The sequence below is a fragment of the Oncorhynchus nerka genome, linkage group LG14, assembly GCF_034236695.1.
Source record: "Oncorhynchus nerka isolate Pitt River linkage group LG14, Oner_Uvic_2.0, whole genome shotgun sequence".
Classification (NCBI taxonomy): domain Eukaryota; kingdom Metazoa; phylum Chordata; class Actinopteri; order Salmoniformes; family Salmonidae; genus Oncorhynchus; species Oncorhynchus nerka.
This window is the reverse complement of record NC_088409.1, coordinates 34,374,044-34,389,286: the sequence shown is the minus strand read 5'-3', so window position 1 is coordinate 34,389,286 and position 15,243 is coordinate 34,374,044. Positions and strand designations below refer to the sequence as shown.

General features: G+C 47.2%; 1 protein-coding gene across 2 annotated transcripts; it reads right to left on the bottom strand.

The window, feature by feature from the left end:
* Nucleotides 1–300: 300 nt before the first annotated feature.
* Nucleotides 301–15,224, bottom strand: LOC115140918 (importin subunit alpha-6). Of its 2 annotated transcripts, XM_029679378.2 has the most exons (14): nucleotides 15,123–15,224; nucleotides 13,795–13,922; nucleotides 13,276–13,377; nucleotides 12,796–12,895; nucleotides 9,132–9,226; nucleotides 8,645–8,776; nucleotides 8,019–8,107; nucleotides 7,741–7,840; nucleotides 7,362–7,525; nucleotides 7,204–7,282; nucleotides 6,963–7,088; nucleotides 2,687–2,814; nucleotides 2,296–2,474; nucleotides 301–1,725 (listed from the first exon to the last, which is right to left on the bottom strand). In XM_029679378.2, exons 1-14 carry the CDS (start codon nucleotides 15,124–15,126, stop codon nucleotides 1,538–1,540), a joined length of 1,614 nt encoding a protein of 537 aa, XP_029535238.1. In that variant the 5' UTR covers nucleotides 15,127–15,224; the 3' UTR covers nucleotides 301–1,537. The 2 variants fall into 2 exon arrangements, with proteins under 2 accessions (XP_029535238.1, XP_064884087.1); XM_065028015.1 differs by lacking the exon at nucleotides 15,123–15,224 and having other exon boundaries at nucleotides 13,795–13,944.
* Nucleotides 15,225–15,243: the final 19 nt, after the last annotated feature.

Below are 15,243 nucleotides of genomic sequence, written 5' to 3'. Positions count from 1 at the left end.
AGACTCAACAATAAGTACAACATTGCATATCTCAGTCAGAAAACACATTATACTGCAATTAATAAATCACCCCTTCCAATTAGGTATTTTTGCCCCCATATAATTTCTTACATGTATATATAATATACAAAGCACTCAAGTTCAACTGAGCATTTTATATCAACGTCCAATAGCGTTAAGTCCAATGTAAGGTTAGCCACCACCGATAAAACAAAAAAAAGACTTCAGCAAAACAAATAAGTCATGACATCATAATAACTCATGGTGAGATGACAGGAAAAAACACAACTACAAAAGAACTCTGAGAGCCTGTGTTTTTATTCACCTGGAGATTGTTACAGACAGACACTGCATCACACAACAGATACTAGTCACTGAACCTAACCAGTTTGGCACTGTACTGTGGCTGGCTGGCGGCGCTTCAATAAGGAGCACTCACACAAGCAGAACACTCCTCAACGTTACCCTAACGTTGTGTCAATCCTACCGTAACGTTGTTACAGATAAGCATAAGCCTGGCTGAACGCTATGCTGACTAATGCAGCAAGTGACATGCAGTGTTTCCCTACATAATGCATCTACATTACTGCGGTCAGTACGATGCAACTGGTGTTCTGTTATTCTAAAGTTAATATTGCAGCCAGGGTCAAGGAACTGAAAGACATTTCAACAGAATAAATAAGATTAGGAATCTCCAGGTCAACCATTGTCAATTTTATCATTGAAGAGAGACCCCAGAGAAAGATGTCCACCTGCTCTCCAACTTAAATAATAATGTCACTGGAATACACACATCATCTTGACACAATGTACATCCTCCAACGAAAACAGTAGGCTGTCTGTAGCCAACTGTTCTCTCAGCTCTGGTCAAAGGGTACAAGAAGTTAGGAAATGAGCTGATACAGTCACTAAACCTCTTCAGGACACTAGTTGGGATAGGAGTTTTACTTGGACTATCTGGTGAAATCCAGAGAATCCTCAGTCAAAATGCTTCATATCTTTTGTTTTCTTTTTGAAGACTGAAGAGGTAGTTTCACATTTAAAAAGGAGATATGGAGGGTGATTGAGACACCAGTGTCGTAATAATAATAATAATATCACAGGAAATTATAAAATAAAAAAACATTTTTAGGAGTAAGACAAAATATCAGCCAACTCTTTCTTTCCTATGCCTACCATGTTAGGAGGCTTGCCACTGCACAGACGGTATAGTCTACAATAGAAAAAAACAACCCACACGCTGCATACAGCTCCAGGAAGTCTCAAACACTAAGAATGAGCTGTCCTCAGTCAGTCTTTCAGTCAGTCAGGTTCTCTCTCTCTCATGCTCCCTCTCTCGCCCTTTCCAGATAGGGTGCTGTGGCAGGGCAAGGCTAGCCTTGCAGGAGAGGAAGATTTGGAGAGAGGTAGAGCAGGTGGGTCCAGTGAGAGAGGCGAGATGGGGTAGTGTCATCAGTTCAGGTCTAAACAGCCCTATGGAGACTGGACTCCCCTGGGGGGGTGGTAGATACTCAGAGGGGTGAAGGTCAAGGTGTGGTTAGAGCTGGAAGCCCTCCATGGGCCCGTCCTGTTGCTGGAAGATAAACTGGCCTTGGTTCTGGTCCACCTGCGGGGCGATGCTAGCGTCCTCCTCCTCCACACCAAAGTAGTGCTCGATCAGGTCAAAAGCCTTCTGGTAGATCTCCTGATTCTCATGGCTCTGCAAGAACTCGATCTTGTCCAGACCTGACGTGGACATTTTTACATTTAGCAGATGTTATTATCCAGAGCAACTTACAGTCAGTGCATTCAACGAAGGTAGGTACGACATCTACACAGTCATTGCAAATACAACTTTCTCAAATAAAGCAGCCATAAGCTAAAATCAGTGCTTGTAAGAAAAGCCAGCGGATACACATACGCACACAAATTAATATCAGGCCTTAGTGACTCACATGACAATACTGAGTCATAAATCACTAACGAATGGCTGTTTAAATTTGGCAGCATGTGTCCTTGCATCTCATTAGATAAGAACTACAGAGTACACTATTCACTTCACAGCAACATATCTACTGCCATCTAGTGGAACAGTGTGTGCATTCCACTGGCTAAGTGATTATCCATAGCATAATGACATTTCTCCTTCTCCCTGAAGAGTGCAATTGTTCCCTCTGCCTCCTTACATCAGTACATTCCTTGTAAATCCACGAGAAATGTGCAATTTCAGGGAAAAGGTGGAGAAACAGAATTGAGCGTACATCTATGGGTTGATGCCTGTCCCATTCTCTGATGGTGTGTGAATGTGTAACATACCATAGGCTTCCTCTATGAGGGCACAGTAAGGATTGATGCCGGTGCCGTTCTGCTTGGCCTCCTGCTCTCCCAGTCTCAGGATGTTCTCCAGGCCGTTCAGTGACACCTGCACTATCTTACTGTCCATCACTGTCAGCAGGTCACACATGGGCTTGATAGTGTTCAGACTAACCAGGTACCTACAGGGACAGCAAGACAGACAGATTTAGATTTACTCACATTTGTTACATTTGGTTTTGCAGATATAGGGTTATACAGGCCTGCTACACTGGGACAAAACTAGTCGAGCATGAGACTACTCACATTCATTTAACGAATTCTTGGTGTAAGCAACAAGTCTCCAAAATGATAGCCCCGGTTCTATTTTCAAGAATTTGACGTGCGTTATTACCTGATCTGCTCAGGAGTGCCCCCAGAGGTAGCGTTGGTTATAGCCCACGCTGCTTCCTTCCTGGTACGGAACTCTGCCTTCTGAAGAATCTCTATCAGCACTGGGAAGATGTTGGCATCTATCACCGTCTGACCAAGACAGAGAGATAGAACAGTGAGATGACATATTATATAGACCCCCCCTCCCCCCAGAACTACACAGTTCAGATTATTCCTTGGTTTCATGCATGTCAACATTAGAAGCCTCCTCCCCAAGTTTGTTTTACTCACTGCTTTAGCACACTCTGCTAACCCTGATGTCCTTGCCGTGTCTGAATCCTGGCTCAGGAAGGCCACCAAAAATTCAGAGATTACCCAACTATAACCGTCAAGATAGAACTGCCAAAGGGGGAGGAGTCGCAGTCTACTGCAGAGATAGCCTGCAAAGTAATGTCATACTTTCCAGGTCCATACCCAAACAGTTCGAACTACTAATTCTGAAAATTACTCTCTCCAGAAATAAGTCTCTCACTGTTGCCGCCTGCTACCGACCCCCCCTCAGCTCCCAGCTGTGCCCCTGGACACCATTTGTGAATTGATTGCCCCCCATCTAGCTTCTGAGTTTGTTCTGTTAGGTGACCTAAACTGGGATATGCTTAACACCCCGGCAGTCCTACAATCTAAGCTAGATGCCCTCAATCTCACACAAATCATCAAGGAACCCACCAGGTACAACCCTAACTCTGTAAGTAAGGGCACCCTCATAGACGTCATCCTGACCAACTGGCCCTCCAAATACACCTCCGCTGTCTTCAACCAGGATCTCAGCGACCACTGCCTCATTGCCTGTATCCGCTACGGTGCCGCAGTCAAACGACCACCCCTCATCACTGTCAAACGCTCCCTAAAACACTTCTGTGAGCAAGCCTTTCTAATCGACCTGGCCCGGGTATCCTGGAAGGACATTGACCTCATCCCGTCAGTTGAGGATGCCTGGTCATTCTTTAAGAGTAACTTCCTAACCATATTAGATAAGCATGCTCCGTTCAAAAAATGCAGAACTAAGAACAGATACAGCCCTTGGTTCACTCCAGACCTGACTGCCCTCGACCAGCACAAAAACATCCTGTGGCGGACTGCAATAGCATCGAACAGTCCCCGCGATATGCAACTGTTCAGGGAAGTCAGGAACCAATACACGCAGTCAGTCAGGAAAGCTAAGGCCAGCTTCTTCAGGCAGAAGTTTGCATCCTGTAGCTCCAACCCCAAAAAGTTCTGGGACACTGTGAAGTCCATGGAGAACAAGAGCACCTCCTCCCAGCTGCCCACTGCACTGAGGCTAGGGAACACGGTCACCACCGACAAATCCATGATTATCGAAAACTTCAACAAGCATTTCTCAACGGCTGGCCATGCCTTCCGCCTGGCTACTCCTACCTCGGCCAACAGCTCCGGCCCCCCCGCAGCTCCTCGCCCAAGCCTCTCCAGGTTCTCCTTTACCCAAATCCAGATAGTAGATGTTCTGAAAGAGCTGCAAAACCTGGACCCGTATAAATCAGCTGGGCTTGACAATCTGGACCCTCTATTTCTGAAACTATCCGCCGCCATTGTCGTAACCCCTATTACCAGCCTGTTCAACCTCTCTTTCCTATCGTCTGAGATCCCCAAGGATTGGAAAGCTGCCGCAGTCATCCCCCTCTTCAAAGGGGGAGACACCCTGGACCCAAACTGTTACAGACCTATATCCATTCTGCCCTGCCTATCTAAGGTCTTCGAAAGCCAAGTCAACAAACAGGTCACTGATCATCTTGAATCCCACCGTACCGTCTCCGCTATGCAATCTGGTTTCCGAGCCGGTCACGGTTGCACCTCAGCCACACTCAAGGTACTAAACGACATCATAACCGCCATCGATAAAAGACAGTACTGTGCAGCCGTCTTCATCGACCTTGCCAAGGCTTTCGACTCTGTCAATCACCACATTCTTATCGGCAGACTCAGTAGCCTCGGTTTTTCGGATGACTGCCTTGCCTGGTTCACCAATTACTTTGCAGACAGAGTTCAGTGTGTCAAATCGGAGGGCATGTTGTCCGGTCCTCTGGCAGTCTCTATGGGGGTGCCACAGGGTTCAATTCTCGGGCCGACTCTTTTCTCTGTGTATATCAATGATGTTGCTCTTGCTGCGGGCGATTCCCTGATCCACCTCTACGCAGACGACACCATTCTATACACTTTCGGCCCGTCATTGGACACTGTGCTATCTAACCTCCAATCGAGCTTCAATGCCATACAACACTCGTTCCATGGCCTCCAACTGCTCTTAAACGCTAGTAAAACCAAATGCATGCTTTTCAACCGATCGCTGCCTGCACCCGCTTGCCCGACTAGCATCACCACACTGGATGGTTCCGACCTTGAATATGTGGACACCTATAAGTACCTAGGTGTCTGGCTAGACTGCAAACTCTCCTTCCAGACCCATATCAAACATCTCCAATCGAAAATCAAATCAAGAGTCGGCTTTCTATTCCGCAACAAAGCCTCCTTCACTCACGCTGCCAAGCTTACCCTAGTAAAACTGACTATCCTACCGATCCTCGACTTCGGCGATGTCATCTACAAAATTGCTTCCAACACTCTTCTCAGCAAACTGGATGCAGTTTATCACAGTGCCATCCGTTTTGTCACTAAAGCACCTTATACTACCCACCACTGCGACCTGTATGCTCTAGTCGGCTGGCCCTCGCTACATATTCGTCGCCAGACCCACTGGCTCCAGGTCATCTACAAGGCCATGCTAGGCAAAGCTCCGCCTTATCTCAGCTCACTGGTCACGATGGCAACACCCATCCGTAGCACGCGCTCCAGCAGGTGTATCTCATTGAGCATCCCTAAAGCCAACACCTCATTCGGCCGCCTTTCGTTCCAGTACTCTGCTGCCTGTGACTGGAACGAATTGCAAAAATCGCTGAAGTTGGAGACTTTTATCTCCCTCACCAACTTCAAACATCAGCTATCTGAGCAGCTAACCGATCGCTGCAGCTGTACATAATCTATTGGTAAATAGTCCACCCATTTTCACCTACCTCATCCCCACAGTTTTTATTTATTTACTTTTCTGCTCTTTTGCACACCAATATCTCTACCTGTACATGATCATCTGATCATTTATCACTCCAGTGTTAATCTGCAATATTGTAATTATTCGCCTACCTCCTCATGCCTTTTGCACACATTGTATATAGACTCCCCTTTTTTCTCTACTGTGTTATTGACTTGTTAATTGTTTACTCCATGTGTAACTCTGTGTTGTCTGTTCACACTGCTATGCTTTATCTTGGCCAGGTCGCAGGTGCAAATGAGAACCTGTTCTCAACTAGCCTACCTGGTTAAATAAAGGTGAAATAAAAATAAAAATAAAATAAAATTCAGCTCTATCATCAGAGTTATAAAGCATGTAACTGCATGCTTTTCATGATCAGTAATCATAAATTGATCATGGAATTTCAGATACGTGAAGGTAGACTCACAATATCAGCCACTATTAAGGGGATGATATAACAACCAAATAGTTAACATTATTTTAACAATCCCTTGAAAACAGCATGTAGTTGTCAATGGTTTTTCCAGAGCTGGGGGTCTCCTTGACCCCAGGAGGCAAATTGAACGCTCTGCACCTTGTGACATTTTAGCAATAATGACCTACAGAGTGTACAAAACATTATGAACACCTGCTCTTTCCATGACAGACTGACCAGGTGAAAGCTATGATCCCTTATTGATGTCACCTGTTAAAGGGGAGGAGACACGTTAAAGAAGGATTTTTAAGCCTTGAGCCCTGGATTGAACAAGACAAATGGGCAAAAGTATGGGCAAGACAAACGATGGGCAAAAGTATAGGCAAGACAAAAGATTGAAGTGCCTTTGAACAGGGAATGCTAGCAGGTGACAGGCGCACCAGTTTGTGTCAACAACTGCAACACTGCTGGGATTTTCACGCTGAACAGTTTCCCGTGTGTATCAAGAACGGTCCAACACCCAAAGAACATCCAGTCAACTTGACACAACTGTGCGACGCAATGGAGTCATCATGGGCCAGCATCCCTGTGGAACGCTTTCGACACCTTGTAATGTGCATGCCCCAACGTATTGCTGTTGTTTTGAGGGCAAAAGGGGGTGCAACTCAAAATTAAGAAGGTGTTTAATGTTCTGTACACTCAGTGTATAACTCAATGATAAAAGCCCTCAGACAACTACTTAAAACACTGTGCTACCATCAAGCACAGGTACACACACACCTGGATCTGTGCTCTGTTCCCAGCTGTAATGTTAGACACAGTCCAGCAGGCCTCCTTCTTGATGGACTCCTTGGGACTGCTGAGCAGGTGTAATAGGCATGGCAACGCCGAGCAGTTCAGAATCACCTGGAACAATCAATGCACACAGCTAGGACCATGTGAAGGATCAAAACTTCACACACATCAGGGTGAAGAGACAAAGCCATTGGGGAGGTAGCAAGAAAATAAAAACTAGTTCTACCTGAGTCTGAATGTCATCTCCTGTCACTATGTTTCCCACCGCACGCAGCGCAGGAGAGACCACCTTATAATCACTGTGCCTGGGGAAGACCAAAAACACCAGTCAGTGTGCACCAACATCTCAATTTCTTGTGTGGGTTTGTGTCTAGTAGTACTTACATGAGTAGCTCCACCAGTCTGCGGCAGACCCCAGAGTCGATGACGGTCTGTATCTTGTCATTGGGTCCGTCAGACAGGTAAGAGAGGGCCCAGCAGGCATCAGCCAACACATCTGGGTCACTACTGAACAGCAGCCTGGACAGCACACTCAGACAGGGAGACACCTGGGAAGGAGAGCAAATAAGAAGAAAAGAGTGAAGGGAGGAAGACAGACAGAAAGAGGGATAATGGTGAAAGGAGAACATTAAGTTTTGCTAAGAGAATGGCTTTGAGAGAAACTAGTCCAAATCCCAGAGTGGTTTGTGCATTTGACAGGTGAGATCTGTTGGACTGTTAGAACTGTCCTCTGATTGGGCAGTGTGGGAATAGACCCTATTACCTTGGTGAAGTCTGGAGGGGGGTTCTTCCCTCTACACAGGTTAGACAGAGCCCATACAGCATTCCTAGTTGTGGTGAGACGGTTGGATTTAGCCAGCAGCCTGCAGGGGGAGAGAACAGTTCTCAGTACACCTTGTTTCTCTGACCACAATTAAACTGTTAAACCTGACTAATCGGATTATACAATGTATTAGGTAATGGTATGAAACTCTACTTCTCCTTGTTAAAACGGCATGGGCCTACAGACTGATAAAACCAAGTGTGCGCACACACACGTACTGTTGTAAGGAGGGCAGGATGCCACAGTTGAGAACGTAGTCTCTGCACTCTGCGTTGTCCCCGGCGATGTTCCCCAGGGCCCACACGGCCTGAAACACACCAATCACTCATCACATCTAACTCAGCAGCCATGCATATTGCCATTCTGTAACAGTGCAGCTATATTTGCATGCAGCTAGGAGCCATAGTATACAGTGCTGCAGCTAAGCTATATTTCCACACAAACACAGCACCATACAGAGCTGGGCTTGGATGGCCATACCATATACTGCTACATAACCACACAGCTAGGACCATACTGGGCTGGGATTGCTTAGTGTTTGGCTACGTTAAAACCCATGGAAGGGGAGTGAATAAGAGAACACTTCAGGGAGAACGGTAGAAAATCAGAATGCAGCCACAGCGTTTATATTTAGGGAACGCAAACATAGCTGGTTTACTATTCAGATAGAATCTTCTTGGCGGGACAAATTCCATGACATCTTATTCCCATTCCTGCTAGCAATCACTGTGAGCCATGTGTTAGTGTCCCATCCTGCTGCAACCCTGCCCCAAGGGCTTCAGCCCCCCCCCATCCTGCTGCAACCCTGCCCCAAGGGCTTCAGCCCCCCAGGCTGTTCAGTCACCTGCTCCTGGACGTCCTCGTAGTCCGAGTTGAGCAGCTCGATGAAGATGGGCACGGCTCCCGTCTCGATAACCACCTTGGTGTGCAGGAAGGTCCCAGAGGCAATGTTGGTTAGGGCCCAGGCTGCCTCAAACTGTGTCACACACACAGTTCACACAATGGTCACATGGGGAGCATAGTACAAGCCCTCATAGACAGATACACAGGCTGAAGAGTTATGATTGAAAGTGTCATAAAGAGGCAGAGGAAAGTTAACTAGCTATGTCTTTTGGCAGGGAGCAATACAATGCAGATGTCATGCACACTGACTAATGCCAACAGGATGCGATATAACATTAAAGAATCTGACTTCATTTCATATATTCCAACAGCTTTCTGTTAGTGTCATTTTGTGTAGTGAATACATTTTACGATTTCTAACAGACCAAACCAAGAATTCCCAGCACTTCCAAATAACAGACAGACAGAGACCCAGCCACCTGACCCACCTGAAGAGTGCAGTTCTCACTCCTCTTGAGGAACTCCACAAACTTATTGACGACCCCTGGGGTGAGGATGACCTCATCGATGGGGGGGTTGGGCTCTGATGAGGAGGGAGAAGAGTGCATGACAATGACATCACACTACTAGCTTAAATACTTCTTGGTTCATGGCTGAAAACGTGTGATGCTAAAACACTCCAATACGGTGTTGAGGGAATAGCATCAGGTCCAACAAAGGCATTACTTGCAGGCATTTGGAACGAACAACCCATCTTTGTTGTTGAGAAAACATACTATACAAGACCAAACTATGCGTCTGTCCCAAATGGAACCCTATTCCCTATATAGTGGGTCCAGGTCAAAAGTAGTGCACAAAATAGGGAATTGTGTCCCATCGGGGAATCAACCTAGATAATACAGGTGGCATGAGCCCTGCATTGGGGGTGTATCATTTTAATCATTTTAGTCAATAAGATTCTTGCTACGTAAGCTTAACTTTCTGAACACTCGAGACGTGTAGTCCACTTGTCATTCCAATCTCCTTTGCATTAGCGTAGCCTCTTGTGTAGCCTGTCAACTATGTGTCTGTCTATCCCTGTTCTCTCCTCTCTGCACAGACCATACAAACGCTCCATACCGCGTGGCCGCGGCAACCCTAATCTGGTGGTTCCAGCGCGCACGACCCACGTGGAGTTCCAGGTCTCCGGTAGCCTCTGGAACTGCCGATCTGCGGCCAACAAGGCAGAGTTCATCTCAGCCTATGCCTCCCTCCAGTCCCTCGACTTCTTGGCACTGACGGAAACATGGATCACCACAGACAACACTGCTACTCCTACTGCTCTCTCTTCGTCTGCCCACGTGTTCTCGCACACCCCGAGAGCTTCTGGTCAGCAGGGTGGTGGCACCGGGATCCTCATCTCTCCCAAGTGGTCATTCTCTCTTTCTCCCCTTACCCATCTGTCTATCGCCTCCTTTGAATTCCATGCTGTCACAGTTACCAGCCCTTTCAAGCTTAACATCCTTATCATTTATCGCCCTCCAGGTTCCTCGGAGAGTTCATCAATGAGCTTGATGCCTTGATAAGCTCCTTTCCTGAGGACGGCTCACCTCTCACAGTTCTGGGCGACTTTAACCTCCCCACGTCTACCTTTGACTCATTCCTCTCTGCCTCCTTCTTTCCACTCCTCTCCTCTTTTGACCTCACCCTCTCACCTTCCCCCCTACTCACAAGGCAGGAAATACGCTCGACCTCATCTTTACTAGATGCTGTTCTTCCACTAACCTCATTGCAACTCCCCTCCAAGTCTCCGACCACTACCTTGTATCCTTTTCCCTCTCGCTCTCATCCAACACTTCCCACACTGCCCCTACTCGGATGGTATCGCGCCGTCCCAACCTTCGCTCTCTCTCCCCGCTACTCTCTCCTCTTCCATCCTATCATCTCTTCCCTCTGCTCAAACCTTCTCCAACCTATCTCCTGATTCTGCCTCCTCAACCCTCCTCTCCTCCCTTTCTGCATCCTTTGACTCTCTATGTCCCCTATCCTCCAGGCCGGCTCGGTCCTCCCCTCCCGCTCCGTGGCTCGACGACTCATTGCGAGCTCACAGAACAGGGCTCCGGGCAGCCGAGCGGAAATGGAGGAAAACTCGCCTCCCTGCGGACCTGGCATCCTTTCACTCCCTCCTCTCTACATTTTCCTCTTCTCTCTCTGCTGCTAAAGCCACTTTCTACCACTCTAAATTCCAAGCATCTGCCTCTAACCCTAGGAAGCTCTTTGCCACCTTCTCCACCCTCCTGAATCCTCCTCCCCCTCCCCCTCCTCCCTCTCTGCAGATGACTTCGTCAACCATTTTGAAAAGAAGGTCGACGACATCCGATCCTCGTTTGCTAAGTCAAACGACACCGCTGGTTCTGCTCACACTGCCCTACCCTGTGCTCTGACCTCTTTCTCCCCTCTCTCTCCAGATGAAATCTCGCGTCTTGTGACGGCCGGCCGCCCAACAACCTGCCCGCTTGACCCTATCCCCTCCTCTCTTCTCCAGACCATTTCCGGAGACCTTCTCCCTTACCTCACCTCGCTCATCAACTCATCCCTGACCGCTGGCTACGTCCCTTCCGTCTTCAAGAGAGCGAGAGTTGCACCCCTTCTGAAAAAACCTACACTCGATCCCTCCGATGTCAACAACTACAGACCAGTATCCCTTCTTTCTTTTCTCTCCAAAACTCTTGAACGTGCCGTCCTTGGCCAGCTCTCCCGCTATCTCTCTCAGAATGACCTTCTTGATCCAAATCAGTCAGGTTTCAAGACTAGTCATTCAACTGAGACTGCTCTTCTCTGTATCACGGAGGCGCTCCGCACTGCTAAAGCTAACTCTCTCTCCTCTGCTCTCATCCTTCTAGACCTATCGGCTGCCTTCGATACTGTGAACCATCAGATACTCCTCTCCACCCTCTCCGAGTTGGGCATCTCCGGCGCGGCCCACGCTTGGATTGCGTCCTACCTGACAGGTCGCTCCTACCAGGTGGCGTGGCGAGAATCCGTCTCCACACCACGTGCTCTCACCACTGGTGTCCCCCAGGGCTCTGTTCTAGGCCCTCTCCTATTCTCGCTATACACCAAGTCACTTGGCTCTGTCATAACCTCACATGGTCTCTCCTATCATTGCTATGCAGACGACACACAATTAATCTTCTCCTTTCCCCCTTCTGATGACCAGGTGGCGAATCGCATCTCTGCATGTCTGGCAGACATATCAGTGTGGATGACGGATCACCACCTCAAGCTGAACCTCGGCAAGACGGAGCTGCTCTTCCTCCCGGGGAAGGACTGCCCGTTCCATGATCTCGCCATCACGGTTGACAAATCCACTGTGTCCTCCTCCCAGAGCGCTAAGAACCTTGGCGTGATCCTGGACAACACCCTGTCGTTCTCAAATAACATCAAGGCGGTGGCCCGTTCCTGTAGGTTCATGCTCTACAACATCCGCAGAGTACGACCCTGCCTCACACAGGAAGCGGCGCAGGTCCTAATCCAGGCACTTGTCATCTCCCGTCTGGATTACTGCAACTCGCTGTTGGCTGGGCTCCCTGCCTGTGCCATTAAACCCCTACAACTCATCCAGAACGCCGCAGCCCGTCTGGTGTTCAACCTTCCCAAGTTCTCTCACGTCACCCCGCTCCTCCGCTCTCTCCACTGGCTTCCAGTTGAAGCTCGCATCCGCTACAAGACCATGGTGCTTGCCTACGGAGCTGTGAGGGGAACGGCACCTCAGTACCTCCAGGCTCTGATCAGGCCCTACACCCAAACAAGGGCACTGCGTTCAGCCACCTCTGGCCTGCTCGCCTCCCTACCACTGAGGAAGTACAGTTCCCGCTCAGCCCAGTCAAAACTGTTCGCTGCTCTGGCCCCCCAATGGTGGAACAAACTCCCTCACGACGCCAGGACAGCGGAGTCAATCACCACCTTCCGGAGACACCTGAAACCCCACCTCTTTAAGGAATACCTAGGATAGGATAAAGTAATCCCTCTCACCCCCCTAAAAGATTTAGATGCACTACTGTTCCACTGGATGTCATAAGGTGAATGCACCAATTTGTAAGTCGCTCTGGATAAGAGCGTCTGCTAAATGACTTAAATGTAAATGTTATGAATTGAATGATTCACACAGACCTTTGGAGAGTAACTTCCTGAATTTCTGTGTGGCAATCAGCTGCTGGTCTGGATCCTCAGAGAAGATCATCTGGATCATGTCTGGAGTTATGACACCTTCCTACACACACACAAGTCAACATACATAAAAATGTGAATGACATACAAAACCATGTACTCTGACACTACATACACATATTGCAGGGCAAGCGATGTAGGGCTACACCTGACAGGTTGATCACGTAAAGTGCACTTAGGACTAAAGACCTTCATCTAGTTTTAATCGCAGATTGCTTTGAAAACCAAAAACTCTTGTCTTGTTTGGATACTGAAGAGAAAAGACAAGTAACCATGTGTTTAAGAATCTTCTGTTTCCCCAACATTCTTTGTACTTATTTTATGGAGTAATGTCATTGTCTTTCAACAGGTAACTAGTCCCTCGGTGCAGAGTGTAGACCACGAGAGTAAGAAAATGGGGCAATTGGAGTAATGGTCACTTACACCTGAGACTGGTGCAGTGGAGCTGATGTCAGGGTCCTGGACAGGGCATTCCAACATGGACTCATCGCCCGAGGGCACACACACATTCCTCCTCTTGAACAGCTGGGAGAAGAGGGAGAGGTAAGTGTTAGTAGGACACTGACTCACTACAACACAAACAAACCAAAGACAACTATAACAGGTCAATAAAAAAATGACTTATATCTGGAGAAGATTTACCATTCAAAAGGCATTTACATGGTCAAATTGAATGAGACTAGGTTTGTCTCCACAGAATCGCGCGGCAGGCAGCCTAGTGGTTAGAGCGTTGGGCCAGTAACCGAAAGGTTGCTAGATCGAATCTCCGAGCTGACAACGTAACAATCTGTCGTTCTGCCTCTGAACAAGGCAGTTAACCCAGTGTTCCTAGGCTTTCATTGTAAATAAGACTTTGTTCTTAACTGACTTGCCTAGTTACATAAATAAAAATGGAGAATAGCTGATTCAGTGGTCCAGGCGTAAGAACTAGAAGCACCCTACCTGCTCTTCTCTCTTCTGTTTGCGGAGTTGGATCCCCTCCTCCTCTCTCCTCCGGCGCATCTCCTGTGGGTTCAGCGCTTTGTTCTTGTAACTCTTCATTCGGTCATTCCCTGGGCTTGCCATCTCATCTGGGGAAATAAGGATAAACATAACGTTATCCTAAACAGTCAAATATACGAACTTGTGAATTCACAGCAGCCACAGACAGGCAAACTTGACTGACTAGCTAGCTAAGGTTGTTGTTAACATAGGCGCTTAATGGAAATTCAAATAAATTAAATAACTCTCGATGTGAATTTGGATTGGTTGGCCAAAAGGGGATTTGAAGACAAACCCTGCCATGCACATCTTCACACGAAAACAGCAGTTGAGGTGAGTTTGATAGCTGATGAAGAAGACTGGTGATCAAAGAAATACAATATCAAATGTTTCTCGCTCGCTGTCATCATAATATAATCAACGTTAGATTAGTCAAGTTAAAACAAAAATAGCGATCGATGATCTCATCTATTAGTAATCTTTGTGTTAGCTAGCGAGTCAAATAATGCCATTCCTGGCTATCTAGTTAGCTAGATAAAGATGACATGCGCATCAGCAAGCTAATGAATGTTAGCTAACATTAACCACTGTCTTGCTGCAGCGTCACATTGACATTGTATTTTCTGGGGGAATCAGTCGTCTTCCAGGCTGGATATCTCCAATCGCAAGAAACCGGGTTCCTCTCTAGCAAGTAGTACAGTACGGCCTAGTACAGTGGTTCCAAACCAGCGGTACTACCTAGTAGGACCCCTGGCCTGGGGAGGGGTCCCTGGCCTATCCACAGGGGGTACTTGAGAAGGCTCACGAGACCTTAGGCTTATTGGTAAAATGCACATGGTGGGGTACTCCGGGCAGAGCAAAATTCAGTTGGTGGTACAATAACCCAAAAAGGTTGGAAGCCACTGGCCTAGCACACAGCAACTAGTAGTAGCATGCTGGCTACCTAGCTAATACATTATTAGTATTAATTGAATTAAATTACATGGTGTTCAAAAACCTAACGTATTCGTATCGTTAGCAAAATAATACTTAAAACAGCTGTAAAATCAATTATAATAGGCAACTGTATCCAAAACTGCATTTAGACCCAAACCACAGCTTTTTAAGAGATTGTTCTTGCTAATAACACAGCAAGCGATAGCTAGCTACATCGTTAGCTAGCTAGCTTCCTTTACACCCCTCTCCGGTCCCCTCGTTTAGCAACCATCGTCATGCCAAGTTACCAGATAATTCGTGATAAAAAAAAGAAAACAACAATAAAAAGGTTGTGACGATTGTATTGCTCTTACCCATTTAAGATGAATAATGTCAGAAACTCCTAGGTATAGCTAGGTATTATTATTTCCTTCACGCAAACTCCCGAGTCCAGCTGAGAGCAATATGGCGTCTTGTATCGCTTAAAAATTTCCC

Coding starts and splice junctions, on each gene's coding strand:
- LOC115140918 (XM_065028015.1), bottom strand. CDS start 13,944: ATGTTTATCCTTATTTCCCCAGATGAGATGGCAAGCCCAGGGAATGAC. Junction 7,283..7,361: donor AGACTGGTGGAGCTACTCAT/GTAAGTACTACT, acceptor GGTCTTCCCCAG/GCACAGTGATTATAAGGTGG. Junction 1,726..2,295: donor CCTCATAGAGGAAGCCTATG/GTATGTTACACA, acceptor TGTCCACGTCAG/GTCTGGACAAGATCGAGTTC.